This window comes from Anarhichas minor, unplaced genomic scaffold (genome assembly GCF_050575085.1).
Source record: "Anarhichas minor isolate MPS153535 unplaced genomic scaffold, ASM5057508v1 ptg000040l, whole genome shotgun sequence".
Classification (NCBI taxonomy): domain Eukaryota; kingdom Metazoa; phylum Chordata; class Actinopteri; order Perciformes; family Anarhichadidae; genus Anarhichas; species Anarhichas minor.
The window spans coordinates 1,994,931-2,021,495 of NW_027466486.1; the positions used below are offsets into that span (position 1 = coordinate 1,994,931).

Sequence of the window (26,565 nt, forward strand, 5' to 3'; positions counted from 1 at the left end):
GGGACATGAAATGGCTCTAAAGAGGGAAATTCAAAAAAACTTTCTGTTGTCTGTATGTTGGTTGTCCTATCCCAAAAGATGCAACTCTGTGCATTGTGTAATGTTTTGAGTAAACAGCCTTCAGTTTTTTTGGGCAGAATTGTTTAGAGTGTAAACAGTGCTCTGTCATGGGACCACATCATTGTTTCCTTTCCTTGTTCAGGATTTAGCAAAACATAGGGCCAGCTATCAGTGGTGGAATTCATACATTTACTCAAGTACTGTAATAAAGTACAAATTGTAGGTACTTTTAATAATTTATGTGATCGTTAGTCATTTTTCATGTAAAAAACATGTATTAATTCCAGTTTCGTGTGAAGATGTGTTGCTTTAACTTTTGATTATCTTTAATTTAGTTTTTAACAAAATGTTGAGGTTTGGACTGCTGGTTAGACAAAACAATAGGTCTCACTTTGGACTTGCTTATTAGCCTTTCTCACTATTTTGAGAATGTTTGCAAACCAATCAATCAATCAAATCAAAAATCAATCAATCAATCAAAAAAACAATCAATCGATTAATGGAGATAAAATTAAATCAATCAGATTAGCCCGTAATTAAAATAAGCATTAGTTGAACACATGTTCAATGCAGAACTTACAAAAGAGTATTTTTACAGTGTATTCTTAGTCGTTTTACTGAAGTTACTTCCTTCATCACTGGTAACTATGTCCAATGATGAGTGGATGCTAGTCTGAACTGCAACCAACGGAAGGAGTGCTGGACTAAATACCCAACACAACAGTCGAATAATACTATAATAAAGGGATATTATATTTCAAATCGGGGAAGCATTATATCGAATTTAGTGTGTTGGTTTGGTCGACAGGGGGCCAAACTGTGGCCAGTCAGACCGTCGCAGGCTCTCGGTCACCGCCCCTTCCTCTTCCAGCCTCTTTTCAAAATCCGCTACAAGCCGGAGGAGGATGTCACACACGGGCGAGCACACAAAGCGTCCACCACACTCTCCGGGGCTTTTTTTGGGGGTGAATAAAACGTCTCCAACAAGTCCCGACAAAACCGACTACATCGTGAGACTAACGGCTCGTTAATTGTTCTGGAAAGGATATTTTACCTGCGAGGAAACCGCCACGCGACTCCGGGAGAAAATGTTGTGAACGTTTATTTTATACCAGCGTTCCACAAGTTAACGTGAATCACCGAACTTAAGTTTGGGGGAAAAGGAGCCAACTGTCGTCCAAGTTCGGAGACTTTGGTGAGTGTTTTGGGCTTATTGTGCAACATTTAAACGGTTGCTTTCACTTTTGATGCTAGATCAACATTCATTCACTAAGTAACTGTTCGTGTGAGACTATGTGTGTACTTTGTAACTTACATTTCAGATAGTCTTACTTGTCACAGTTGCTTTGAAAATCCTTAAAAGTTTTGTAAAAACGCCTGTAACTTTTCTCTAAATGTTGCCTTGAAAATGGTTTATTTTAAACTTTTAGACATTGTTTTCACATCCTAAAGAAAACACTTTGACAGTCTTGGCTAGTATTTAATGAGATTTTTGTGGTGCCCAGTTTTGTTTTGTGTGACACATTCTTCTACACTGTTTGCTCCAATCATCTATCAGCTTGTACTATGGAAGTGTTCAAAGTGAGGCGATGTGATTTGCAGTTTGATGCCAGGTGAACTTTGTGGCAGTGTGGGCAGGTTAATAGCATCCTGTACATAAATAAGTGATGTGGATTTCATGAGTGACTTTGTACAATGCAGTTAATGTGGTTGTTTTTTGTTGTACCTGTGCCAAATTATAGCAAAAGATGATATCAATGCATCGTGATTAAGAATATGTTGCATGATGGGAATGGATAGGTAAAGGGTCCAAGACGAGGACCAGAACTTTGCACAAAAATTGTGAAATAAAGCAATCACAGACCTGAGGGACTCTATGTTAGAATATGGTGTTTGTGGGTGATTGACACAATAAATATATAAAATACCTGTAAAATATGTGCCAAATGAAATATTGGATAGTTATTCTTAATTATTCCCTTAAACATTTTCTGATTACATTTTGTGAGCTTTAGATAGCTCTTTATTCACTTCAGGTTGTGAAGTTGCAATGATTATCTCTAACTGTAGCTGATAAGATGTTTCTTCATGATGTGATTTTCTCTACATACAGACAATAGGTTATTGCAGGAAACTTCCCTTTGTTCCATAGTTATCATCGTCTCCGAACCCAAAAGGGCTCCAACAAAACCTTGATATACCCAGCAGTGTTAAACGTTACTGATGTTGAAGAGCAAGTTTTTGTCATTTTTACTTTTCCAGATTGACATTTGTGAGTAGTAATTGCCAGTGTCAGTGAATGCCTGGTTGGTGTGAAGGATTAACCTCCTTCTTGTGACCTGGTCTAGAGGGATTCTTTGGCTGCAGCAGCTGCCAAACCTCAGCCTCCGTCAGCCGCTGTGGCCGAGCAGGACGGCTACCGGGATAATTGGCTCAGAGGCTGCTTGGACAACGCAAGCAATGTGTGTGTGTGTGTGTGTGTAGTGAAACTTACTTCGTAAAGAATTGAAATAAGGTCAGGCCAGTGCTGTTAGGAATGAAAACATTATGATTTTATTTCCTACATTTGTTTTGATGCTTTTTTTTTTTGTTTCTCAAATGTCCACGATGGTTCTAGACAAGTTGTCATACTGCTGAGCTATGATTTTCTTGCATTTCATAAGCAGCTCAAATGTGCAGATGCAGAATACTGATTTGTTTTTTTGTCTCTATTGTCTGTGGTGAATGGGTACCCCGAGTCCGGGGTGTGGGGGACACCTGGCCGAGCGCTAGATGATCTCACTGAGAGCAGCTGGAAAAGCAGGGGTCAGGAGGGTTCTCTTTGTATAGACATTTAGGCACAAACTGGGTAGCTCTTAATTTGAAACTCCATTCGCAAGGTCTTATACACAGTACTTGTATCATGTTTGTGTTAGAACAAAGTTAATTTCAGATATCTATCGTCCCACAAGAGGAAATTCTTTTTGCAGCAAGAAAAACATGAAACAGAACTAAAACGTAACTACGTCAGACATCTGAAGACATTAAAAGTGTTGTACTAGGTACACAATTCAGAATACAACGACGTGTGTATGATCCTTAAGCCTCAGGTGGAAGACCGTCTATGAGTTATGACGTTGCTGAAGTTGGTCACATGATTACGTCTCGCATTTATCTGTTTTAAATGAAAGACCAGCTTCCTAAACAATTACCCAAGATCCATTGTTTGCGTTTCTATTATTGCTTGAGACAAACATGGCTAAATCATGCTGAACTGGACGACAGACTTCTGTGTGGGTCCACAAACCTACTCTTGCCTTGTCAAAGGGTTCTTATTGTTTTTAAGTAAAGCAATGATGCATCCGATTAGAAAGTAAAACTAGTTTGTCCATGTCTCTGTAACTGGTGCTGCCTGACAGTAAATGTTGGCTTAAGGCTTTTACTGTAACCTTCCCGATTGGTTCAGAGACACTTTGCTGTCTTTGTCCTTCGTCTTTATCACCAGTTTGAAGTATTTATTCTTAAAGAAAACTACTTTTTGTTTCAGCCTATGCATAATCAGACCCCCTTACATTTTGATATTATCATCACAACATTGAATGTGTTTAAACTTTTATAGAACTGTGTACTAGTTGAGGGTGCCTCAGGTTGAAGTACACGGGCCATGAAACATCTCATCTAAAGGTGTTAAAAAGAGCGTGATGGTCAGTGTCAGACTTGGCCGTGTCGATCAATTTACCTGATTCTCAAATCATTCTAATTGGATTAGCCAAAGCCTCCGCCACAAATGACGCTGGAGCGATGTGTTGTTAGCGCAGTCGCTCAGCGGCACTCTCAGAGGAAGTAGCTGCTAGGAAGGCATGCTGTTGAGATAGATGTTTCCACCCTGTGTGTGTGAGCATCTTTTCACAGTGATTGGATTTATAATACTCTTCATTTAGGGTGAAGAGATTAGGACCTTGTTTTGATTTTGAGTTTTTGCTTTGTAACAGTGATTGAAGTTGAATTCTGCTATTGTTCTCACTCTGAATAGACTCATCAGCTACAATGTGATGGAAAGCGTTATGAAACGAGTATTTCCCTTCCTTGTCTTTCAGGGCAGGGTGCTGTCCTGTGGGATGGATGACACCCAAGAGCAGGACCACTACGAGGAGCGCCTAAAAGAAGTTTTTAACAGTTTTGATGTCAGCGGCTCCGGCTCTCTGTGCCCGGAGGAACTCTCCGACCTCTGCCTGTCGCTGCAGCTGGATGATGCCACACCAGCTCTTCTCCACACGCTGCTGCAGAGCCAGGACCGCCTCACTGCCAGGGTAAGTTTATCCCTCCTCCATTGATTGTCTTACAGGTGGTTTACGCTGTGCAGTCATTTGTTCAGAAAACTTGTATTTGCAGAATTATCATTGTTGCTTTTCTGATGCACATGTGAGTCTTGGCCTTTCGGCTTTCCCTGTGCAGAGCGTCCTGTGCATCCTTTGAATTTGGCAGACCCCTGTGTTGAGTCACTCCAGCTCTCAGGTCTTTGTGTCCTCCAGGCTTTTTGGTGCTTTGTTAGCCGTCTCGTTGAGGAGAAAATGTGCCCCCATCAGCCCTCGTCCCAGGTGTCTGTCGTCAGGACAACCAAGCCAGCTTTAAGGGTGCTCCTTGTGGAAATGTATGAAATGAAAAAAAGACGCTGGTCTGATCTGTGTAATTGGACTTCAGTTTGCATAAAATGGATTGTACATACAGAGGTTTTCCACCCTAAAGTAGGAGGATAAGACAGATTTCAAATTGCTAACCTCCACACTTTTGCATAAAGTCGAGTTTGTATTTAAGCGTGTGGACAGACGGATGGCTATTGTCTTGCATGTTTGGGTGGGTGGGAGGGGGGTGAAATGTGAACTGATTGCATACCCATGGCATTCAACAATAAAGTCAAAAGAAGAAGAAAAACCACGCAAAGCCGCCAGCCTCGACGCACAAAGAAAATCAACATATTCAGGGTTAGCAGCTGTTGATTTTTGAAGTGTGACCTCGCTGCTCCTGCTCAGCAAACCCTCCTCCACCCCAGACACCCAGGGACACCCAGCCTGCACCCGGCACACTGGGAATGACCTCCAGTCTGAGGAATTTCATGCACTTTTGCTTTGTTTTTTACTGCGCTTCACATACTAAGCATTGCTGGCATTTTCTCTCTTTTATGTAACATTTTGTCCTTTTTTTCAGGTTGACTTTGACCAGTTCAAGAATGCACTGATTCTAGTGTTGTCATCAACTCTTGAGCCACAACAAGAAGAACAGGAGACATTGTCAAAAGCAGGTAAAGTCTGGATTCTGATTTTAAAGATTTCTCACACTGACAATGTCTTTTAGAATGCATGCAGTGTCCGTCTGAAAACAAACACAAGGTTTGACTGTGGCTCAGGATCTCCGCAAGAACGAGCCGATACCTTGCATGGCTGCTTGGTGTATGAATGGTGTATGTGTGTGAATGGGTGAACGAGAGGCATATTGTGAAGCGCTTTATGAATGCAGCCCATTTACATTCGGAAAGCATGAAGCCGAAATAAAAACCGAATCTGTAATTCATGACGGCATCGGTTTAAGATTGAGACCGTTTCCACTCAACAAGTCAACTAAGTGGAGAAGGTGACTGTGAAGGCTGAGTCAGAGGAACAGCCCACTTGCTGATCCAGCTGTAAATCTACATATAGACGCACAGAGCCAAAAGAGAAAGGCCCAAAGCCAATTAGCCGACAGTTGAACTATTTGCACCGTCATGGTTGCACCACTGGCATAGTTTGTTATTTTATGGATGTAGTTAACCCAAAGAGTGGTTGAATACTAAGGGATTTCTTGGAAACATTTGTTTGTACTCCCAAATATACTTTTGTGAATGAATATTTCAGACGCCTGGTTAATACCAACATCTTTTCTGCTCAGTTATTTCTTTGAAGGTAACATCTCACACGAGAGATCACAAAGGAGCGACAGACTCGCCCTGTATGATCATAAGTGTATAAACAAACCAAGCATTACATATATCATTCCTCTGTTTAGTATTTGCATTACCATTATCATTAAAAATGAAGTCTGATCTTTGTCGGAGTAAATACTTCACCGTCAATATTTATTATGTCCTAAAGCTAATGAAGCGTAAAGTCTTTTCACCTAAAACACTGTCGACCTGTAGTTATATTTCGGTTTCATTTAAACAAGTAGGAACATGTGGCTTTAAAAGATTGTTTTCTTACCACTTTTGGAGAAGTAGTTGCTGAAGGCTGCGGCACGTGTTAGTCATTGATCATATTTCTTTCTGTATTTAACGTCATCTGTTGTACAGGCATTACTATGACATATGCAAGTAATCAGGACTCTTATTTGAATTTTGAGTTGTCTTTGTAACCCCGTCAGAATCTCCTGCGATCCAACCAAAGTTCGTGAAGGGCAGTAAACGTTATGGCCGCCGCTCCACGCCGGAGTTCATGGAGCCCATTTCAGACTTCTCTGAAGTTACAAATGCAAACACGGTGGCGGAGGAAGATCTGGAGGAGAACTATGACTCTGCTGTTCCCCGGAAGCGTGAGGTAATGATGATCTCTGAGTTATTCGAGCGCCGCTCTGAACCTTCAGACGTCGTCCTTATCGCCTCCTGTCCTCGCACGTGCTGTGTTCCTTGGCAGCCGCAGGCCGTCAGCGAGGCGTTATTCTTAGCTAATCAGCTTAGTGGCATGCAGGGCAGATCCTGAAATGTCATATAGACGCTCAAACGCAGGATTCACAAGGCCTCGTTCATCGCATATCAACGCAGCTCTGTCTGTAAATACGACTGTGAGCATAATTGTTGTTTAAACAGCCTCCTGTGGTCCAGATGTAACTGCGATGTTTGCGTAACGTTGTACCGTGTGGTCAGTTTAATGTGTCATGATGAGATTATCTGTGAGTTGAACTTTGCCCTGAGTGCACATGCTGGCTGTGATGTGGCTGTCAAGGCAACAACGCAGGGATTTTAGGAATGCACATCTCCAGGTCCAAACACATCAGAGTTTTCAGCAGATAAAAAGAGAGACCGGAGCTGATTGTTGCGTTTATGGCTGTCGATTTATTTATTTTTCCCACATTTGCTGTTGAGTCCTTTTTTATTATTTAAGATTGACAGTAGGCGCCTCCCATTGTCTCTGCACAGGACAGTAGTGGCTTGAATGCGACATGCGTCGGTGTCACAGAGTTGTGTAGCATCCGTTCAGTCATGGCCACGCACAGCTGAACACTCTGCATGGTTCCTCTGGCTGATCTTCTAGATCCTTTTCATGGATTATCCTGCTCTCTCTGCTGACTTGGAGAGTGGTTTGACATATGTACGGAGGTCTAAACTCCCACTTCATACGTCCGTGGCCTGCAATGGAAATCAGGATGGGAAATTTACATTAACAGTCCCACTTTTGTCCTGAAAATGTATTGGGCTGTAAGTAATGGGGCTATGCTGTCAATTTATTAGTCTATATAAGTTATCACAAAAAGCTGCTAAACAGTCAGTAGTGCCAGCTTCTCAAATGTGAAAAAAATGCAGTTTTCTCTGTTTTATATAATTGCATATTTTTGGATTTTGGTCCATTTAGTTGCACAAAACAAACAATTTAAAGATGCCAACCAAGGGCTCTTTGAAAGTGTGATTATTATTCTCGGACATTTTATAGATTAAACGATGAATTGATTATTTGAAACAATTATCAAAAGACTATTAGACAATCAAAATGATGGTTCGATGCAGCCCTATGTTTAAGTTTTGGTAAGTATTTACTGACCGCTGTGGCCTTTTGACAACAGGTGGATTTTTCATTCTAATGTTTAATCATGGATGTGCTGCAGCAGAATAAATCACTACAAAGAAAAGCACCCGACCGGTCACCAAGATGCTATAACGATGGCCGGTTCAGCTTGTGCACGGATGAACGTGTTAATATTCTGTGTATTGTCTGCGCACCTGACTCCGCCCCAGATGCCTGCCAGCGTCGAGACGAACACTGTTCGAGACATCGAACAGAAGCGTGTCTTGGTATTGACTAATCTGAGTTGCAACAATGCTACAATGTCCGGCCTGGGGACCAGCAGATGGGGATGGGTCAGGGGGCTCTGCACCAGAGACTGCAGGCCGGGTGCTGTGGGAGGAGGAGGGTGAAGGACTGTGACAGAGGAACAATGAGCTCCACTACCCCCACCCTCGTGGATGCCTATACACCATGTATCAAAACGCCACTTGCAGAATCCCATCTGTTCTTCATTCCCTCACTGTTTGCTTCCCAGACAATAGATGGTCACGCTGGGACCGGGTTGGAGCACGGTGGGTCACACCCACATAAAGCCCTCCTCCTCGCATATTCCTTGACAAGCACAAAAGTGTAAAACTGTGTTTACGTTAAAATCGTACCTCTGCTGGTAGTACAATAACGGTTTAAGAGTAAGAAAAAGTCATTTGGATTTTAAACTGTGAAATGTCCTGATTTTTAGTTTCAAAAAGCATTTAAAAAACGTGATATTTTCCTGAGTGAGCGTTTCATTTTCACTTCTCAACATCTTACTCATGTGATTTAAGACTTACGTTTTTATATGTTGGACATTGGCATGAGGAACATACTATTAACATGTTTGAAAAGAAAATAGAGAAAAGTGTGTCTCACCGTGACACATTTTCTCTATTACATCATTCCTCATTTGCACACTGACCATCCCTAATGCCCTCGTGCCGTCACAAAAGCTCCTTTATGCTTTTTTTATTTATTTACCAGACCCCCCCCCCCCCCCCCCCCCCTTCCTCTTTGCATCCAGACTAAACCCCTCCTAATTTAAAAACATGTTTGGACTTATAAAGAGCTGATTGTCACGTGAGACAATCGGCCTGCTGGGAGATTTTAATATTCAGTTATTTCCACACAAAAAAAGACATGTTAGATATGTTATTTAAAGCCTCTTTGTGATATTTATGTATGTATGTACAATATTAAGTGTTTTTGTCTCTTAACAGCGCTGGAATGTTCACGAAACAAGCACAGAGGAGTACGAGGCAGAAGGTACGACAAAGACGCAGTATTTCCAGAAAACTCACTCTACAGATGTTGTCACAGAACGATCACGGTCTCTTCTTACCTTGTTTTCAGGCCAGATGCATCTCTGGAACCCCGACGAGCCGAGCACACCCCGGGGAGCCGTCTGTCCTCTGTCGGGCTGCTCAGAGGAGAGACTGCGTGACGCCTGTGACGAGCTGGAGATACCGTGGCACGGATGTGCCGGTCACTCCGAACTCCTCGCGCTCTGTGAACACCTGGGCCTGGAGGTGAGATTCAAAAGTGAATGGAGACGATCAATGTGTTAAAAGTTTTAAAATCACTTTGACTTTTTTTTTTTTTTAAATCACACTTTATTTAAATGCTCTCTGATCTAGTGCCACATTAGAAATCCATTTTTGCAAAAAAATAAAAAAGACTAATGGCTCTAAATGAATGTGGTGATAATGATAGGAGAGTAAGGTGATGTCTGCACATGTTTTGTTTAACCAATACTTAAATTCCCCCCAAATGATTAATTTCTCCATTTTTGATGCTTGAATCTTTGCTTCTTAGTTAGAATAAAATATTTAATGATGATTAATTGATTACCATAATTGTTGCTGGTTTATTTCCTCTCGATAACTAATCATAACAGCCCTAGATACATGTAAACTATTTGGTTGGAGTGCCTTTGTTCATGTGAAATCCTAAACAAATTGTGCACTTAACAACCTTCAAATCAACCCGAGGGAATCAAACGATAAAAAAAATCACTCACAAACAAATTCTGTCATTTCTCCAGCAAGTGTTGAGACAAAAGAACATGCATTTATTTCTCAGATGAATTTGGATATCCTCCAGAGTCTAACCGGCGATGGAGTGATGAATGTTCAGGAGTTTGTCTCCAGGGTTGTAAACCACAACAAACCCCCCACACCGTCCGCCTCCACGCCCTACAGACAGCTTAAACGACACCACTCCACTCAGGTACTTGTTTGTTGAGCTCTACGAGGTCACAGGATTCCCTTGTCAATTCATTTCTTTTAATATGTATTTTTTTAAATATTTATTATTGTTCTCTGTCCTAGCCTTTGTTAAAGAAAATACCTATCATGTCATCGTTCATAAGACAAATTGTTAATTGACAAAAACATTTTTAATTTATAGTTCCTCTAATATAGTCATTTAAAACCAGATGTCAGGTTACATTTGGTCTACAAAAATGCATAAAGTGGAATTTTGGGGATTAACTGTTTTCTTCAGTAAAAAGAGGCAATTTTCCCCCGTACAGACCTTTGATGAGGGAGGTCGGAGGATAGCCACTCTTTCTGCTCTGACCAGCACCATTGGCATGCGTCTCTTCTCCACCCTTGATGACGGTACCGGTTTCACTCCAGTCGAATACATCCTGGATGCCTGGATAGATGAGGGAATAGAGAACAGCACTGAGATCCTGCAGGTACCTATTGGCCATTAGTGTTGATTGTTTCAAAATGTACAAATTCATTCATTCAGACAGCCGATGGCATAAAGGAAATCAGATTATTGCAGTTTGCTAGAAAACAAAACTTCAAAATACTTGGTAAAAAAATATAATCTGAGATATTCACAAAAAGGACAAATGTATAATTATGACGTTTTTTGCAGGCTTTGAATTTCAGCCTAGATGGAAAACTGAGTCTCAGTGATCTCACCATGGCACTTGAGAATGAGCTACTCCTTACTAAGAATGGGATTCACCAGGCAGCACTGGCGAGTTTCAAAGCTGAGATCCGATATCTTCTGTGAGTATAAGTCACTCATTCAGATCTCTCTCTTTTTTTTTTCATATTCAATAAGTACATTTGGAATCATTTGAACCTGTTAAAACCTGCAGGATAATCGTTGGTTTGTTTCTCTTTCCGTGTCATGTGTAAATCTTTGTACAATTATTGTCCCTGTTGTTGTTTTTCTCTTTTCAGAGAGCGTGTAGACAGAGAAGTCAGGGAGAAAGAGAAAATACGATCTGACCTGGAAAAAGCAGAGAAACTAAAAACTCAACTCTCCACTGAGGTGGATGAACGTCACTCTGCGATTGAACATATGAACTACCTTGATCTCAGGTAATTTATCCCTCTGATAAATGTTTATCTTTTCAGAATAATTAGATTATTAATGTTTAACTGTGCCGTCTGTTTGTCAATTCAATGTGACTTTATTGGCACGAATGTTTCACAGAAAAAACAATGTTGCCAAAGCATAAAAATGCAAAAGTACATAACATTAAAACAACATTTCGATTGTTGTATAATAATGATATATATACAGTTTTATGTACTTCTGTTTGTCTCTTTACCTACATTTTACCGTGGTTGATTTTAAGGATTAAAATAGTACATTTTATTTATTTTAACCACAAAGCCTGCTAAACTCAAAGAAATCCGACCGTTCGTGCTGAATCCAGCTTCCTCCTAACATTTGGCACAGTCAGTATTGTAGTCTTCTTTGTAAGCGTTGCACCCGGTTTTCTGTCTACCTGAATGTCTTCAGGAAGCTTGAACAGGACCACAAAGAGAAGCTATCAACAGTGCGATCTGAGCTGATGAAGGAGATGGACCAGATGCAGCTGCAGGCCGGCCTGCAGCGCGAGGAACTGGAAGCGGAGGTGGACAAGATCAGGGAGGATGAATCTTTTCTCAGAGACCACCTCTCCATCTCTGTGAAGGTACCCTCTTTTTTTTTTTTTTTCTAATGTGTTTTTCTATCGTTTCTTAACGCACAAAGCACTTGTGAACCTTGACATGACTCAATATTTCTGTGTCTATTTGTGTCTATATTTTTATTTCAGGAAAACAGACGCCTTGAAATGGAGTTGCTAGACAGTACCGACACACTAGTGGAGGCACAAAACCAAAATACAAAACTCCAGACAATTTTGGACAACGTTATGAAAGAAAAGGTACAGAGACATTTTATGGCGCGACATGATTTCAATACTGAGTTTCTCTGTTACTTGCACACATATCTATTATTATTTTGTTTTTAGTGTGTTTTTTTCTGCTTGCCTTTTTGTTTACGTTTGTTTACTTTTTGTTCTTGTCTTTTTTCATGCCTTTTTGTTTTTATTTTATTGTTTCTGAGCAAACAAACTATTAACTTGTAAATTATCACTATTTTCTTTAGTTTGGGGACCCTGGCAGTGCAGACTTCTTACTCCAAGAAGACCGTATTAAAGAACTACGCAGCGGCTATGAAGCTCATTACAGGGTAATTGCATCTAAGTCACTAAAACTGCCCACCTTTTTATTTTTTATTTTTCTACATGCAGAGACATTCAAAAAGCGATGACAGTAATATTGTCTTCGTAGACGTTTAACTCGTAGTGCTCTCATTTTGTAGGAACTGCAGGATCGTATTGACGAGCTGCAGTCAGAGTTGCAGGAGTTCCACAGTCTTGGACGAGTTCATCCGCCCTGCCACAAGCCTCTCTCTGAAGAGCTGGAGAGTAAAAGCCCCGGCATGGAGTCTGATCCAGGTAACACATGTGCTGTACATTCCCTGGAGAGCTAATTACAGCGCCCTAACTACATCTGTCCACGACAACAATCCCAACATAGTCTTTTTGCATAGAAACAAGGAAACCTTGTGTCAAATGTCACCAGCTTCACCAACCTGTAACTTGACTTTTTGAAGGTATTGGTTCAGAGGAGGTTCAGCCTTTCAGCATCAGCCTTGAGGCAGAGATGATGTTGGAGCAGCTGAAGGAGCAACACCTTCAGGAAATGGAGGATTTGCAAAACCAGCTGGAAAGCAAGGTTAGTGTGGTAAATATCTTTTTATATTTCAGTGTATTAGATGTGTGTTTTTGTAATAAAAAAATAGAGCTGGGAAGAGCAGGGAGACATATTGATGTAATATCAAACTAGTGGATTGAGGCATTTTAGTCTTTACCTGGTCTTATTGGCTGCACCACAGTTCTTAACTTATTTGACAGTCTTCAAAGGATAAGTTTGACATCTTTAAAATCTTTTCCTTCTTCGCTAAGATCAACATCACTCTTGTGTCTGCTGTAAATCTGAAGATAATGCCAACAAATGATATGATTAGCTTAGCTTGGATAAAAGACTTGAAACACGGGTAAACAGCTAACTATTAAACAACTGGTTGGCAGATTTTTGATACCTTTTTGAACAGAGCCATAATAGCCGTTTCCCCCCCCCCCCCCCCCCGTTTCCAGTATTTTGTAGGTAAGCTAAGCTAACCGGCTGCTGGCTGTAGCTTCACATTTAGCGTACAAACATGTCGATTGATGATCATGTCTCGTGTTGCTCTCGGCACACAAAGTAAAAAAGTGTATTTATTAAAAGGCATACTGTTCATTTACTTCCTCTTCGTTTATCACCACAGATCAATGAATTTGATGAGATGGTAGGTAAGCAGAGGGAGATGCATGAGGACCAGAAGGCTGCCATAGCCCTCCAGTACCAGCAGGAGGTCCAGGCTTTGAGGGAGGAGATGGCCAGCGTTCAGAGCCACAGACAGGAGCTCCAGAGCCAGCTAGAGCAGGCGGAGCTGGAGCAGACTTGTCTGGAGCAGAAGCAGGCCGAGGAGAGGGAAGAGCTCGACAATCTGCAAGTGGGAAATCTCAGACAACAACTGCTAGAGGCCCACACCTACACTGCAGACCTGGAGGAGCAGCTGAAGACCCTCGAAGCCCAGCAGACAGAGATGGATGAAGATCTTGTAAAAGAGATGGACGAGCTGAGGAAACAACACGCCATTGAGATCAAGAAACTGGGGGAAGAGCAGGAAGAGCTTTTTAAAGCAAGACTGGAAGAGGAGGGAAAGAAAGCGCAGGAAGAACAGGCTGAGTTGGAGAAGAGATTGTTGGATGATTGCGAAAGGGAGAAAGAGCTTTTGCAACAAAGCCATGAGGACGAACTGAAGGCCAGACTAGAGGAGGCAAAGGTGAGGTTTGAGGGAGAGCGTGAGGAGATTGTTCAGAGGCTGACAGAGCAGTGGCAGAAAGAGAGGGCTCAGCTGGACAAGCAGAACAATGAGTCTCTGCAGGTGGTGCTGGAGGAAGAGATGTTGAGACTTGTCAGGGAACACGAAGAGAAGGAGGGCAAGCTCAGGGAGCAGTGCGAGAGTGAATGTGCCCAGCTTCAGGAGCGTCAGGAGGAGGCTCTGCTCGATGGAGTACTTCAAGAAAGGTTGCAGGTACAAGAGAAGTTTGAGCAGAGGGAGAAAAAGCTGAGGGAGGAGTGGGAGACAGAGAGGCTGCAACTGGAGGAGGATTATGAAGGGATGCTGCAGGAGAGGCTGAACAAAGAGAGGGAGAAGCTCGAGGCTGAGAAAGAGGAGGAGGAGAAGAGAGTAGAATGCTTAATGGCAGAGGAGGGGGCTCGTCTAGAGGAGAGCCACTGTGAGGCCATGAGGGAGCTGATGGTCAAGCACACCGGAGAGAGGGACGCTCTCAGCAGCATGTTGGATAAACTACGAGATGACATCGCTCAGGAGAGGTGAGATATTTGGCTTTTGGAGATTTTTAATTGTGCTTTTATAATAGTAACTTCTTTATCTATAAAACTTGCCTTGTCCTTGTAAATGATCTAATATGCTAAAAACGTATGTTTTGTTTTAACTTGTACTATAAAGAGTTCAAAACAGTTGCAGTAACATTCATTACATAACCGTGTACAGGAGGGAAATCGAGATCAGCTTCACCCAGAGAATCAAGAAGGTGGAGAGTCGTTTCTCAGGTGATCAAGAGTCTGTTGCAGAGCGTTTTCAGGCTGATCTTTTGAAACTTGAACAGCACTACCAAAGTGAGCTGAAGGCTCTTTCTGAACGGCATGTCGAGCAGAAGCTCCACTGGGAGGCACAAATACAGGAGGCGCTGGAGAACGCAGAGGAAGAAAGAAGAATAATGCAGGAGGCCATGGAGCAAGAAAAAGAGAGAGTGGATCAAGAGTGGACAAAACGACTACATGAGATAGAAAGTCTTCATAAACAGGAAATGGAAGAACTTGTGATGAAAACACAGCAACTGCAAAATGAGCTGGATGAGTTTATCAGTTCGGCTCAGAGTAAAGAGATAGCGCTGAGCAGGCAGCTGAATGACCTCCATAACCGGCTTCAAGGGAGCCTGGAAACCAAAGACGAGCATCTCGCTCAGTCTGAGAGGAAAGCGCTCGAGACTGAGCTCCTGCTCAATCAAACGGTGGAAGATTTTAAACAGGAGAGGGAAGAACTTCTCAGCAGTCAGTCAGAACTTCAGGCAAAATACAAGGAGTTGCTTTCTATCTCTGAGAGGCAGATTGTTGAGAGGATTGAACTGTTAACTGAGCGCGATGATTTGAGGATGATGATCGAGGAGGTTGAGATGCTGCTCAAACGGGCAGCCGTGGACTTTGAGCTTGAGAGGAAAGCGCTAGAGGAACATACGTCCAACCTTGAGGAAAAGTTAGAAGATAATCGAGAGAATGACAGAGAAGAGCTGCTTGCAGAAAGAGATGTGCTTAAAATCAGAATTAAAGAGCTAGAGTTGATATTCAATCAGGTTGTGTCTTCTGCAGAAAAGGCTAAGGAAGAAGAAATCGAAGAATCAAATGAAATACACACTTTAAAGGAGGAAGAATGTATTTCATTCTCTGGTAAAAACCAGGAAACATGTTTGGCACCTTCTGTAATCCATCTCACAAATGATGCAATGATCAAAAAGGATAATGAATTAGATGAAAAAGTCTCTGATGCCAGTGATGATCAAGGAGACAACATGCCAGAAGTTAATCAAGCTGTTGCTGTTCCCGAAGATTTGCAAATTGGAGATTCAATTCCCAAGAAAGTTGAAGGAGACCCCGAAGTAGACTGTTGCTCTGCAGAAATCGGACATGAAGACTCTGAATCAATGTCATGTGATGGCCTCAGCCCAGATGTTCACATTGGAAATCATTCAACTGTTGAATCCAAAAATGAAGCCGTTTCCCCGGAGATGCCGTGTGAGTTGACCTCATCCCCTGAGGCGTCTGAAGGTGTCGATGCTGATGAAGACGGTGAGAATAAAGAATCATGTGAGAGGGAGACCAAACCTCCAGATGTACTGACTTTGGTCAGTGAAATCCCTTTCCGTGAAGATAAGCCATGTCATGAGACTGTGGTGGATCCCTCAGTGCTGGAGGAGACAGATGAACTGTCTCTAGCGGATGCTGAGGTTGGGTGTTTACCAAATAACTCTTATTACAGTACACAGGAAGCTGAACTTGTTTCAGACTGTGAACATTTAACCGCTAAAATACAGGAAGACTGCGCACATGATTGTCAGGATGAAGATGGTGATTGGGAGGACAGTCAATGTTCTCTCCTTAAGATACAGGCTTTGTATAACACTGCCACCGAGGAGAACATCCTCCTACATGACAAGATTTCTTTGCTTCAACAGAAGACAGACATACTAGAGAATCTTCTGGCTCATAACACAGAAAAGATCAAAACTGGCCACCAGATACTGGAGGAAAACTATAGCCTCAAAGTTAAGGTGCTATTTTTAATGGAGCATGTCAAAGAGCTGGAGGCAAAGGCCTTAAAGACGACAGATGTTCAGATTAGATATGAAGATTGCATTTGTGAAAATGCCAAACTGAAGGACCAAAACGGTGAACTCGAAAAGACAGTTTGGAGCCTTGAAAGTCAGATCAGTGTTTTCCATGATTTCCAAGATCAGCAGATTGCACTGGTGGATGAGATCAGCCGGCTGAGAGCAGAGAACAGTAAGCTTACCAAGTTGTTCAGTGAAATGGAGAGGCAGGGTGAGAGTCTTTCAGCCGCTCACCCAGGCGCTGAACAATCGGAGGAGTCTCTCCTGGATAAAGTTCAGAGAGTGACTGATCTGGAGGACAGCTGTGAGGACTTTGAGAAACAGAACACCAACCTTCGCAGAGCCATCACAGAGCTACAGGACAAGTCGCAGTCGTTAAATGCAACAACGCAGGCGCATAGGTAACGTGGAGGAAAAACTAGGATCCCGTCCCTCCGTGTCTCCTGTGGCTTCTCGTTGGCTCATCCCTGTGGTGCTTTGATTTTTAAGAGCGCTCCTCCTTTAGTTCTTGAGCTCAACGTCGTGCTGTCTGTCCATCCCGTGATTAGGTTCCTTTATGAGATGCAACAGATCTTTAGCTCTTGTGCTGCTTTGATCCCTGTAGATCACCAGTGGAGTAGCAAAAACAATTGCAAGTTCAATGTGTGTAGATGCCAGAATAAGATGCTTTAATCAATATGTAGCAAGTGACTCAGTATACATCTACCCACTGAATTATAAATGTGCATTCTGACATGTTCGGTTTTATTATAGTTGGAATCTAGTTTTTTAAAGTGGTTTTGTCTATCTGTAGTTCTGAGGCCAGTCGTCTTGCTGAAGAAAACGTGGTCCTCAGAAAGAAGATTGCTGCGTTGAAGGAAGAGGACTTAAAAGAGGTCCAGGAGGAGCTGATGTAAGAAACGACACATTTAATTTAAACACGTATTTGATAATGATCATTGTTAATTTGTCATGTAAACTGAAATTGTCTTCTAATGTTTGATTTTAGACAAACACTTGAGCATCTGAAAAAAGGGAAGATTGCTGATCGAAAGGCGGCAGAGAAACAGGTACTGAAGTAACTTTTTAAGTGTACAGTCATGCGATCAGATCCGTGAGGCTGTACGTAAGGCACAGTGGAGCTAAATGCTAATGTATGCTAAATGCTAATGTCAGCAAAGACCTGCTAACGTGCTTATTTGTACTGAGGGTGGCATCAATGTCTGTACCAAATTCATGACAATGCATCCAGTAGTTGTCGAGACATTTCTGTAAAAAACAACTGTCAACAACCTCATGGTGGTGCTAGAAGAACAGTCGGGGGATCACCAAAGTCCTTAGGATGCATCCTCTGGGAACCGTCAATGTCTTTACAAAATGTAATGGTAATCCATGCTTATTTTAGATATTTCAGTGGTGGATCAACTGACTGGCCAACATTGCCATCCGTCGAAAAAGTCATCAGAAACAATTTTGTCTCCACACAATTAATTCCTCTTTCATTCTGAAGCAGCCAATAACATATATTATCTTCTCTGCAGATTTCAGAGCTGCATCTGCAGAGCCAGCAACTCGGGGATGAGAATGGGATGCTGTCGGAGAAAAATGCCCAAAACATTTCTGACATGGAGAATCTACGGCAGCAGCTGGCAGAGCTGATAAAGGAGAACGAGAGGAGGGAGGCGTTCACCGCGGAAGAGAAAAACAAGGTAAACAGGGTTTTATGACTGACGATGGTCATCGTGGTGTCGTGCTGGTCGTAGCTGGTAGTTAATTGGTGGCTGTTTTGTGTTAGCTGGCAGCTTGTGTGTCTGCTCTGGAGGCAGAGCTGACCAAAGCTCTGGAGGACTCTGCACAAGCAGAGCAGAGGAACACCCAGCTGTCACAGCAGCTCTCTGGCCTCAGAGAGAAGGTGAGCACCAGGCCGTCGACTCTTTGACGGGGTTAATGTGAGATCCATGAAAGCATGACACGGGCACAAAAGTTATAAAGCATTAACACCTCCTACTCTTGCCAAGAAATGACTCAGACAATCTAATTGAATACAAGTATCAGAAAATCATTTATGTTCAAATTATTCAGAGATATCGTGGTGTGGTCTAGCTAGAGCATTGAAGGTGCACATAAAGGATGGTTTAATTACAACTGTAGTTGTCTTTTGGTTCTCAGGCGGTCAAAGTAGACTCGATGGAGACTCAGCTCTGCCACCTGGTAGAGGAGCGGATGAGTGTGGATAAGGAGACTCTGGGCCTCTGCAGCCAGCTAGCCAAAGCTCAAGAGAGGGTGAGAGTCTGCTGTAACCCACAGAATCATCTGTATCAATCAATTGATGTTAAGAATTGGTTTAACGTACTATTCGTAGTAATTAAACAGATTTGTAACCAACTGGGAACAAGTTAAACCCCCAAAAACGGTGTTATTCAGGATCTAATACGTCCCTTTCTCTACTCTAGGTCAAGACAGTGGATGAAACTCTTCAGGCTGTGAACCATCAAAGTGCTCGTCTCAAGTCAGAGCTCCGTGTTTCGCAGAAGGAGAGGGATTCCCTTAAACATGAAGTTACAGTGCTACACAAGAAGCTGCAAAATGTCAATGATAAAGTAATAATTTCTTTTTATGTATGCATAATTGGCAAAAAAAAAGGAAGACTTGAAAAAATAGACTTAATGGGATAGTTTGAGTGTTTTGAAGTGTGGTTGTGTGAGTTACTTCTCTATAGCCAGTGTATTACTTACAGTAGATGGCGGTCGGCACTCTCCCAGTTTTTTGAAACAGACAGGAGTACCAGCACAAGAGCAAAGCAATGTAGGAAAAACCTTTCAGCCACCTAAAAATATTGATATAAGTTTATGCTATATTTAGAATATTTTCACCGCTTTACATTGCCGTCAGACCGCCCTTTCTTTCGGGGAACTGAATTCGTTATTTACGCTCTCTTCAAAAGCCACAAACTCCATTGACATGACCTTTTTACCGTTTGTTCATCACAGAACCACGTTTTGGAGATGGCCTTTCACTCGAGTGGTCTCCAGAGTAAGAGCAAGAAGCTGTACAGAGAGGAGATGTCTCGGCTGGTGGGCCAGGAGCAGCAACTGCTGAGGCAGGACAACGAGAGGCTTCAGGCTGAAGTCCGCAACGTCAAAGGAGACCTCGTGCAGTCCAGAGACAAGGTGAGCCGAGTCCTACAGCAAACTGCGATGAACGTTAAAAATCTACAGTCGTATAAGTGCTCCAGTCTCTCATTCAGTCACTAATATATAAGCCCTTTATCTTATGTGTGCAGGTCCGTCAGCTTGATGCTACCATCCTGTCCCTGAAGCAGCACAAACTGACTCAGTCCTCCCTGGTGAAGGCCTTGGAACAGGAGAACGCCTCTCTGAAGCAGCAGCTCGAGGCACAAAAGGAGCTCACCAAGGTGAACTGGATATATCTAACCAGATTTTTTTATTTTTTTTCTAAACACGCTGATTATGTGGCTTAAATTCTTATTACATGTGCTTTGGGTGTTTCAGGGCTGTGAAGCAGGACAAGGACACGCAGAGCTGGAAGACCTTCAACAAGAAAATGAAGCGCTCAGAGCCCAAATGGCTCGACTGTCCACACAGCTGCTAGAGGTACCAACGTTTCTCCTCTTATTCTCGTGTTGTTGTTGTTTAAGACATTGGTTTATGGTTTTTTAAATTGAGTATATATTTTTTTTATATATAAAGAACTTGTGCTTTGATTTCTTTATGCTTGTGTTCTGGTTGCAACTTTTGCACTAGTTATAATAGTTTTGAAATTTGTATTCATTCTTATTTTTATAAAGTCTTTCATTTTGGTTTTGATTTTAGTTTTGTTTTAAGATTGCTTAAGTTGTTGCATTTTTATTTAGAGGAATTTACTGGTTTTAGTTTCAGTTTTTAAAGTATTATAATAAAATCCACGATTTACGGTACAAAAAGGGTTTTATGGAAGCAGGTATCTGGAGCATGATACACTAGTTACACTAGTTACTGTGTCATGAAGAAGTCAAATAGACAAAACAAAAGAGATTACACTTATATTTTGTTAGTTTGTGTTGCGTTGTTCACTGTAGTTTTTTTATTTCCTTTTTATTCTTTAACTTCTAGTTTTAGTGTCAGTTTTCGTTAACCACAATAAACCTGTAAACGTACTGTTTTGCCAGATTCATATTGGAAAAATTGAATTAGAGTTATTAGATTATTGTTAAATAAAATGACCTCATACTGTACTGTGTATTTCTGTTCTGACTTTGTATGTTTCTACTTTGTTTAGACATTTCAGGCTCAGTTGGTGGGACTTCTGCCTCCATCACCTCACAGGATGCCTCGGGGACAGCATCGAGGTGAAGATCCGGACAACATGCAGGTACGTTACAACCTTAACCTTCCCTGATAGCAGCCTCAGGCAAATGCATGCATGAAAACAAAAAAAACTGCTTTTCTACATTCAACTCTTGTAGGCTTGCAAATTAAATGATCCCTTACAGGATAAACAGATGTATGTTTTCAAACTACATTTTCCCAGAATCTGCTTTGAGATCTTACAAAGAGCAAAAAACCTGAACAAGCAGTTTAGTACCTGAAGGTTTAGTGCCATTGCATCTTTGCACGGTTTGGTTTTACACTCATCTCCTGCCATTTTTCTTTCACTGTCTTTTTTTGGTCACATTACAGCCATCTGTTGTTGCTTTTACCATGAATTCATCTTTAATAGCTGTAAGGTGGGAACCAAATGTCATGTTGGAGCTGTTTTGGGATATAATGGGAGTTAAATGTAAACACACCCATAGTATTTCTTTCACTCTCACTTTGGTGTAGAAACTGTGCCCACTCAAATAAGTCACTCAATTCAGGTGCTGAAAAATACATTTTATGTGTTTTTTAAATATGCGAGGAAATTCAAAGAAAATTGATACCTCACTAAAATGCTGAGCATTGAATATAAAGTGAATATTAATAATGAATTCCTTCAAAAGTGTATAATTTCACCTGAGCTGAGTGTCATTTGTTGTTATAATCCTCGTTTATTTTTATTTTCCATTTCCTTTTTGTTTGAATGCTGAGTTTGCGTTGCTCTTTACTTTGATGCATGTCACGGATCCATGTCAACACCCGTCTGTCTTCACCTCCTTATGTCGTGTGTGTGTGTGTAGTGTTTACTTTTTGGGTTTGGTGTTTAGTTTGCGGTGCCTGTGTGTTTCTGAACTCGCTGTCTTTATTTAATTTTCCGTCTGGGGACTTGAGTAGCTGCAGTGGTGTGATCAGCTGGGTGTGGTCCTGGTGGCTGTTTTTCCATTTGTCACATTGCACAAGCCTTCGTCTCACCCCAACCACATAGATGTAGTTTGTTCCAGTTTATCTGTAAATGGTGTCATCCCACCGATAGTGTGTTTTAATAGCATCTGACTTTTTGTTGTCATTTTTATCTGCAGCATGACACCTACTGGTTATCAGAAGGTTACCATGAATGTAGTGGATCCCATTTACTATAATTGTGTATACTATACATTTATGATGTTAACATTCATGTCAGTTTATTCGTTTTATTGTGTTATCTGGTTTTATACATAATATAATAATATATATTAATCATATACTTACCAGAGCTAACATCACAACGTATTGACCTCATACAAATTTGAACAGTTTACATGATGTTCAACGCTGCCTCATAAACAAACGGAACCCAGACAAAACAAAACATTTTTGCTAATTTCATGTCCGTTAACACATTATATGTCTGATTCAGTTCATTCTATTCTAAAACTGTAAAAACGGAAGAAGCCAGGATATCTTGACTTTTAGTCTATAGTATGTATTGTAAGCATTTCCCATAATGCAAATGATTAGCTTCTTTCAGCAGCCCCCTAAATGCCCACTTCTCTCAAAACCCAGTTTGTACTGCACGCGTTGTTCTAAATAAGTCTCAAATAGGGTTAGAGGAGAGGGTGGAGCCGTGGTGAAGTGTACCTGCCTTGTCTCTCCAGGGGCCGGAGCAGCGGGCGGCTCACGCAGACAGCTACCGGCGGATCGGTGGATTGTAACACCAGCGTCTTTCTTTTTCACCTCAAAGACTGCTCCTCTTTTCTCATACCGGCTCCTCTTTCTCTGCTTTGTTTGGAACCAAAATCTGACTGTGGCGCCTGATGCCACCCTTTCTGCATCCTTATAGGAGATTTGTGAACAAATGTGGTGCCTGATTGAAAAGGCATGAATGTGTAATTGTATTTCTCTGCTGCTAGGTGGCAGGAAAACACAGAAGAGGCTCTTGAGATTTTTGTCATGCCATATCCAATGTAACATCAGCAAACACAGAGCGGTTTGTTGACCGTATTTGACTTTTATAAGGGTCCATCCTTTTGTGCATTAAAAACATTTTGTAGTTTTAATACGGGGAATCTTTTTAACGCAGGGTGTATTTTCTGGGAATGTTCTGTTGTGCACTTGTACCATTTATCATTGTCTGAGACAGGGTGTATACATCCTCAGAGGCTAAATCTTGCCTTATGATCATCGAGGAGTGTTAAGTTGAGGTCAGATTAGTGCCTGACAGCCTTCTGAGCCTTTTCCAACAATCAAGAAACGTGTAATTGTCAGTTGACGTTACCGTCTGCGTCCAGTATGAGATTTCTTAATGTAGGTACTGCGTTTTCACTGTTTATCTTTTGCTGTTTATGCCTGTATTTCTTATCTGACACTACACATAGTGGAATGTTTCTTCAAGCTATCTGTGTTGCTGCTGCTGCACAACCAAAGTGAATCACGTGTGTCTGGGTTATGTTTTTTTTTTCCTGAACAGGGACTGTTCAAACACGTCACACAACTTTGAATGTTTTTCTGGTGTTTATTATGATGAACCAAATCATTGTTTGTCCCCAGTAGTGATCAGTTAATGTCATATGTGTTATGAGTCAGTTAGTGAGTCTTCCTTTTTTTTGCACCATGTATCGACTCAAATGTATTTGTTTTATTGTTTTGTTATTTATTTTAATAGAAATCATGTTAAAATGTATTTTATTTATGCATTAAATTATTTTTGTAGTTATCTGGAATTTATGGCATAATTTTATACTTATTTATATTTTTGTAGTGTCCTCTCCTTTAGAAATGTACCAGAAATCATTCAATGCTGAATTTAAGATCTAATAAAGCTTCGAGCTCATTAGAATGTGGTCTACATGTTTTGATTTTCCTCAGTTTACTTCAGCTCAGAGGGAAGAAAATTCAAATTTCCTCATCACATTTGCAGAAAATTGACATCCCTCACTGTCTTCTCACCAGGATGAAAGGGAGTGGAAGATGAAGAATATGGAGGAGCGTATGAGGGAAATAGAACTGTCGCTGCGTAACGTCAAACTGCTGCTCAAAGAGAAGGTTGCTCAGCTGAAAGACCAGGTTAGTTCAAAAAAGCTCAGAATCGTCAACAACTCAGTGTTGTCTCTTAAAAGAAAAAAGAATTGTTAAAAAAATAAATCATACGTATCATTTTAATTTTCAAGAGGGCCAAAATCATGCGTCTTGGAAATGCCTTTCATAAATGTTCACATAACTTTTTTTTTTATTCCATTTCTTAAAGTGGATACAAGCAGCATGGAGTTGTTTTCTAAGGGAAGTTGTGATTTACAGTTTAACAGTTGCAGTGCTGTATTCCTGAGGAAGATATTCATATTTGAGTTTTAAAATTCGAAAAGATTTGGACCCAATATTAACTTTTTATGAAACTTCTCAAAACTAAAGTGTTTTTGAAAACCCACACACACTGTCATCAGAGTTTATTAAAGACACAACGTTTCAGTCATGGACCTCCGTCATGCATCAAATTCACTGTGTGAAGAAACGCTTCTTTGCACTAAAGCCACCGGTTGTAACAACTAATAAAAAAGGGAGAAAAAAAATCTTAGAACTCCGCAGCCAAATATCCAAAGACACCTGAAACAAATGTCACGTTAACGATTGATAAAATCATCCTTCTCAAACAAATAACATTGTTAAAATATCAAACCAAGAGAAATTATCCGAAATATTTAAAAAGTAAACCTTAAATCTAAAAGAATACAAAATTAGAAAAGACATATTTAGAAGAGGAAGCAAAATTGAAAATGGGGATCATCCCAACAAGACGTCAAAACATCACAAGAATGAGTTCTCAGAGTAAAGTGTGGATCTAGTAAGTTTCCCTTTTCTTGAGAAGTGTCATTGTTGTCATCTCGTATTCAAATAAGCTTCACTGACATGAGTTACATTATTGCCAAAACTGAATTACATATTCATTAATAATTACACCAAAAAAACAAAATGGTAAATCCCAAGATAACAAATTCACATTAAACACCAACTTATTAGAACATATATACACAAACGTAAAATCATTCAGCAAAGCAATATTTTGCAGCCGAGAAAGCGGTTTTGTTGCTTTCTGTCGGGACTTTATCTTCCAGGAGGGAGATAAATTACTCATAGCCACCAAAACAGAGAAGACTTTAAATGTGGTTAGTAAATAATTGTGATAAGATACTGTATGTTCTGAGAGGGACAACCAGCAATGTAATAGTGACATTGATTCTACATTACTGGGGACACATCTTTGGCCTTTTGTATTGCAATGTCTTTGCTACATATCGGCTAAGCTATGTGTCAATGGCCACACAGCTTTTCCTTCTGGCTGCATCAAATGAGATTCATTATGGAATAATCAAAGCCTTTATCGTGTATTTTCTCTTGACTTTTCTAGCTGCACAGGAATGGCAAAGCGGACGTGTTGATCAGAGACCTGTATGAGGAGAACACCGAGCTGCTGAATGCTCTGGAGAGAACTGAGCAGCGGCAGAAAATCACAGAGAAGAAGAACTACCTGCTGGAAGAGAAGATCTCCAGCCTGAACAAGATAGTGCGTGACCTAAACCCCTCGCCGCTTCCATCACCGTACCACTATAAATGCCCATAGTATATCTCCTAAAACGCCGACAGGTACTCGGGACATTAACAGCAAAGCTGTCCAAAGTCAACCATACAGTGCACTGTTTGTTTACTCATACGTCTTTTAAAATATATGTGTCATTGCTTGAACCCTGGTGCAATAGATGCAGTCAAATGCACAAGAAAGGGTCTTTCCGTTGCATTTCCTCTGGCATGTTTTATGTCTTTTAAGCCTAAAATGTTACTGTTTAAATATGCAATATTTTGTATTTGTTTTTTTCTAAGTTTATATTGTGTTGGACCTATGAAGAACCAAATGTGAAGTTGGACTAAAGAAAATATTTGACAGTAATTTATCATTTTAAAATATCTTTTAAAGCAGTAACTGTTGTTGGTAAATAAGTAAATATTTTACTATGACACTATTTCTCTTTGGAGAAAAAGGAAAGCAACACTGAAGTGCACTTTTTATATAAGGGTTCTTTTGTCTATGTTGGCAAAGAGATTAATTATGTTAATCCGTCTTTCCTTTGCTTCTCGAGACCTTATGTAAAGAAGAAACAAACCTGTCGGTAGTAAAATCATGTGTACAGAACAGTCAAATAATCCGGTGACCTTTTCAGTGTTTGCTGTCATGTAACACGACCTGACGTCACTCGAGTGAATGTCAAGTGGCAACACTTGCTATTTAAATGCATTTGATTAAAAGCCTATAAACTGTTGCAATATGTAAAGTTTCCTATAAGCTGTGCCATTATGAATGTTTTATATTCAAATGAAGTGTCTTTAAAGTGAAGCATGAGCACTAAAGCTGAAAACAGGGTCATCTTTTGTATTCCAGGTATAAATAAAATACATGGATCGTGTCTGGTTTGATTTCTTACTGGATTCATTTTTTGTGTGTGCTGCTGTTTGGAGTTTATCTTCTCAGTGCAGGTCTATCAGTCTATAGATGGTAATGGAAAAGTATATATTACTAGTACTGTATTTATGTGCAATTTTAAGTCACTTGTACATTTCTAAAGTA

General features: G+C 40.9%; 2 protein-coding genes across 2 annotated transcripts; both read left to right on the forward strand.

Moving 5' to 3' along the window:
• Window positions 1-966: 966 nt before the first annotated feature.
• On the forward strand, window positions 967-26,404 carry nin (ninein (GSK3B interacting protein)). The gene is made up of 28 exons (XM_076107981.1): window positions 967-1,255; window positions 4,137-4,349; window positions 5,245-5,338; window positions 6,433-6,605; window positions 9,041-9,086; window positions 9,174-9,349; window positions 9,903-10,049; window positions 10,354-10,521; window positions 10,710-10,846; window positions 11,024-11,164; window positions 11,592-11,766; window positions 11,890-12,000; window positions 12,225-12,308; window positions 12,441-12,576; window positions 12,735-12,856; window positions 13,449-14,563; window positions 17,432-17,530; window positions 17,627-17,687; window positions 18,159-18,326; window positions 18,413-18,529; window positions 18,787-18,900; window positions 19,071-19,217; window positions 19,608-19,787; window positions 19,901-20,032; window positions 20,130-20,231; window positions 20,896-20,988; window positions 23,904-24,017; window positions 25,354-26,404. Exons 2-28 carry the CDS (start codon window positions 4,158-4,160, stop codon window positions 25,564-25,566), a joined length of 4,557 nt encoding a protein of 1,518 aa, XP_075964096.1. The 5' UTR covers window positions 967-1,255; window positions 4,137-4,157; the 3' UTR covers window positions 25,567-26,404.
• Window positions 14,659-17,258, forward strand: LOC142967935 (uncharacterized). The gene is made up of 3 exons (XM_076107590.1): window positions 14,659-14,669; window positions 14,745-17,039; window positions 17,243-17,258. Exons 1-3 carry the CDS (start codon window positions 14,659-14,661, stop codon window positions 17,256-17,258), a joined length of 2,322 nt encoding a protein of 773 aa, XP_075963705.1.
• Window positions 26,405-26,565: the final 161 nt, after the last annotated feature.